The 4351-nt window shown below is 34.8% G+C and overlaps 1 protein-coding gene across 1 annotated transcript; it reads right to left on the reverse strand.

Moving 5' to 3' along the window:
* Positions 1-301: 301 nt before the first annotated feature.
* On the reverse strand, positions 302-4343 carry LOC117110524 (nucleoside diphosphate kinase 7-like). The gene is given in 4 exon segments (XM_033253270.1): positions 302-1284; positions 2005-2138; positions 3270-3416; positions 4248-4343. Coding segments are annotated over 4 exon segments (576 nt in total). The 5' UTR covers positions 4297-4343; the 3' UTR covers positions 302-1038.
* Between the last annotated feature and the right edge of the window lie 8 nt (positions 4344-4351).

Consider the following 4351-nt stretch of genomic DNA (forward strand, 5'->3'; position numbering starts at 1 on the left):
AGTTGTCCAGGGGCAAAGCTCCGAAAATGTTGACAAATAAGGGGTTTCAAAGGCTTACTGTATTTAATTGATTTTAGAGTCTAGGCCTACTGATTATATAGAAAATACATATAATTTTTTTTTTCTCCCTGACGAATTGTGGTTTTTCTCCCCGGCGGGGGGGCCTGGCTCCCAGCCCTGCTGGCGCTAACCCTGTCCATAGGTTGTAAAATGGCCATCTTTACCAGACCTTGACCAGACACAATAATCAATATAATCAAGATCAATTCATCATTGAAAAATCAAATTCAGATTTCGTATATTTAATAGAGGGCGCCATTTATTAATACACCGTAAAACCTCGAATTGAAGTCTGGTCTACTTCTTTTCTTTGCGAGCTTGGGTGGACTTCTTTTCAAAATGAATGCTGAAATGTTGTGAATTTGTACTATATAACAGTAAATAAGGCCACTGTAACAGCAATCTGTATTATGGAATGAACTTAACTGGCATTAAACCACCTAAACAACTGTATAAAACAAGTTTGTATTTAATTTATTTTGTTTTCTGAAACTGATGTACAGTGTATGTGAATATCTCAAAAAAGAGGCCAATGCTACCTTGAAAAGAAGACCATGGGCTTCTTTTTGAGGATAAATTTACAAGTCTGTTAGGACAACTTTGGGTCTCTTTTATTACATATTCGTCCTGAAAAATTTATAAGAGAATGCATCCAAGCTTCTGTACACTGACATATACTGATCTGCACTGACATTGCACAGTGGTGATGAAAGTCCAAATCAAAGAACTTTTATATTTGATTTATAATTTCTTTTATATAAAACCAAAATTATTTCTTTTATATAGATACTGTATAACATATTCTGAGCATAGTTTAATAAATGTGTTTTGCTTTATAGTGAATAACTTCAGTACAGTACAACCAGAACAATTTGTACAATATTTTCAGTATGTTTTTTATACAAATGTTTCAACAAAACTAATATTTATTTACACGGCTGACATAAATTGCCTGCATATTCAATTTGCCTATCAAATCTATGAACTCAAAATCTTGAAAAAATACTCTGTCTCGAGGATACCGTCTTCCGGTAAGTCTGTACAGTGGACAGCATTTTGCACCTTGTTCTTGCCGAACCTTGCTCGTAGGGTCTTTGGTCGCAGATGTCGGGCTATTTCTGGATCTGCTGGGCCTACAAATTCCCGGAAAGTGGTAGTAATATTATCAGAGCCCGAGATTTCAAGCACAATAGAAGAGCCTGCGCACAACTCGGTCACCATATCCTGCAAAAAAGCCAAGTCATTCATATGGATAATTGTTAAATAATTATGCAATATTAATCAAATTGTTACACACACACAAAAGCGAATGTTTATTTTGTAAAAGCATTTTATTGTCTGAAATAAAGAAGCTTTATTTGTCAGAAATAAAGAAGCTTTATTTGACAAAATAAAAATAAAGGCAAGAAATTAATAATGATACCACTTTTAATAATATCAATATCCATCTATACATCCATCCAGCTATCCATCCATCCATCCATTCTTTCATTAATTTATTAACTTATCATATTTATACAGGATACCATATCAGGATATTTTATTTATTTAACATAGGATAACATATAAGGATATTTTAATTATTTAGTTATTTAATATATTTATACAGAATAACATATCAGGAGGGTGCAACAGCCTGATTTACACATGGTTCTAATCCCTGGGTCCTGGGTTCAATTCCTGTCACAGCAGGTTCCTTTTTCACGACTAAAAACAACTCCACTCCGTAAGCCTCATAAAAAGACTTGGTTTATAAAGTATCATTCTCATCCTGCTGTCTCTTATACACATCTGATAAAAAATAAATATACAAATAAATAAAATTTAAAAAAAGAGAAATTAATATAATATATGGTTCCTTGGCAAAAGATATTAACGATTTAAGACAATAATGATAATCACAGCTACCAATGTATTGTCAAGATAAAAAATACAATCAGTTACCACGTATTCATTAACAACTCCTTTGTAAGCCTCAAGAAACTCTTCAGCATTAGCTTGCTCCATGTGGAACATTTCCAGTGCGGAGATGTTAAAACCTGCCTGACAGATAGCGGACATAATCTCTCCGGCTTGACCTGTACCAAAAGAAAAAAAAAAACAAAAGAAATGTAATAGACTTACATTGATAATAAAAATTTATATTTTGATTTTGAATTTATCATTTTTTACATTATTAACAATGTTAATTGCTATTGGAAGGGCACAATACTATAATTGTGATCCCTGGATTTGTTATACATCTCCATGTCTGTAGATAAATCAATGTTGTCGCATGCGCAGATTATTGGATGTCATTACATTCTAGATCTTATCGTTGTCGGTAAATACTGGCCAAATATTATAGAAAGAGATGAGCACTATGGCATGCGAGCCCAGAGGCTCTGGTTTTATCTTATGTTACCCATTGAAGTAACGTCTCTAACCCGAGTTGCATAGTTGGGAGTATTTGAATTGTTTACTTATCGACCAAAGGTAGCCAAATCATTTTTATTACACATGCAAATGATGAATGAAAGGATATTGGTATTGGCTTTGATATTGATGTTTGAATCTGGTTAAACAAAATGACACATTTACAGCGCGCTGTCAATACTTAGAACCTTTCTAATTGTGCAATGACGGTAAGATTTAGGAAGTAACTAGGTCCACACAGAGTTATATGCGCATGTGGACTTCTTGATTTATCGCTAGAAATGGCTGAAAACATACACTTTGCAGGGAACTCAAGAATCCATTCAATGATCATGTTATAAATTGTAACTACAGTCTTAATTAATGCCATATTTGTTTGTTGTCCAGTGGCATATCTAGGAGTCTGGAAATGGAGGATGGGGGTGGGGGACAAACACAAAAGTGAAGCTGGGGTTGATATGAGGTGATTTTTATCTACTGTTTTTCTTGCTTCAAACATTTTCAATGGGGGAGGTGCAGGTCTTTTAGGGGGAGTGCGCCCCCGCATACCGCTATATTATGCAACTGTTGTCTCATTTTATTATCAGAATGGCCGTTTGTTTATTTTATTTTATTTTATTTTTTTTGTTCTAATGGCATTCATGATCTGAATACTGTCAGTGCCTTGAGACAATTCTATTGCATAATACCATTACTCTTCATATTTATTCCTCAAAGAAACTTGGGATGTAAGAGCAAAATTAGTGAAAATGCCACTGGAAAATAATTCTATTTACTATTTTTTGTTTGTTTACTGACCACTTTTCACTGCTGTTTTATAATGCAGCAAGTACAATGGTTCAGCTTAGCCGTGTTCTTTCTTGCTGAACGGAAGAAGAAATCAGTCTCTCTTTCTGCAGACCCCGGAGAATCTGATTCGCGGCAGGCATTTCGAGTCTTATCTGAAATAAATTAAAATGGCGAGTTAAGCATGATTACTTTTTATAAAATTACACTATAGAATGATTATCCTATTCGCAATGTATTATTATACAACACTTGTATATATTCTATTAATTTGATTGGTTGAAAACAGGTCACGCGAGATTGATTTAAAATGGATATTCAAGTATAGTCAACGATTGTTGAATAGTACTTTTTCATCTCCAAGATTACAAAAATCTCAAATGCAATGCGAGTGAGAAAAACTAGTTTTGCCCAAGGACACAAGCAGCATGGTCAGCATCAGTTTTGAACCCTAGATTTTCTGATTAAAAGCCCAACACCTTACACGCTGCACCACACCAAACTGTAAAATATGGCTTGCGCAGGGAAAATTATATCCTCCACGCAAAAATTAGCCCTATATTTCCGACAGTGCATTTAAAACACAATAAGGGCCTATTTCTGCACAACTTCACCAAAAATTAGGCTTGGCCTATCTCTAATTATACAACCAATGTATTAAAAGGCAGTTACTATTCCACACACCTATTTTCCTAGCGATTTTTTCCGTGCAAATTTGAGTTGGTTTTTAAGATATTGTCCACACAAAAAAAATTACTTTACAGTGTGGGCACTAGACGCTTTCAACAATTTCATGTCACTGAAAAATTCCTGTAGGTAATGAATACGATATTAAATGGCAGTCCTATGCTCATTTGAAGATACAACGCCCATCACTTTCGGGCGCCGTTGCCAATCACAGTACAATTGACTAAGGATGTTTACTATTCAAAAGGTACAAACTGCCATTGAAGTCCACACTACATCTAAGGACACTTATAATTTACCAGTTCCAAAATTTGCCCTAATACTGCTTGGAGCTTCACTCCTTGCCATACTGCTGTTGGTCCAAGAAGACGTCGCCAATTATCAATGCTGCCCTCTCCCATCA

This window comes from Anneissia japonica, unplaced genomic scaffold (assembly GCF_011630105.1).
Source record: "Anneissia japonica isolate Jap-2015-1 unplaced genomic scaffold, ASM1163010v1 scaffold10049_len5279_cov166, whole genome shotgun sequence".
NCBI classification, from domain to species: domain Eukaryota; kingdom Metazoa; phylum Echinodermata; class Crinoidea; order Comatulida; family Comatulidae; genus Anneissia; species Anneissia japonica.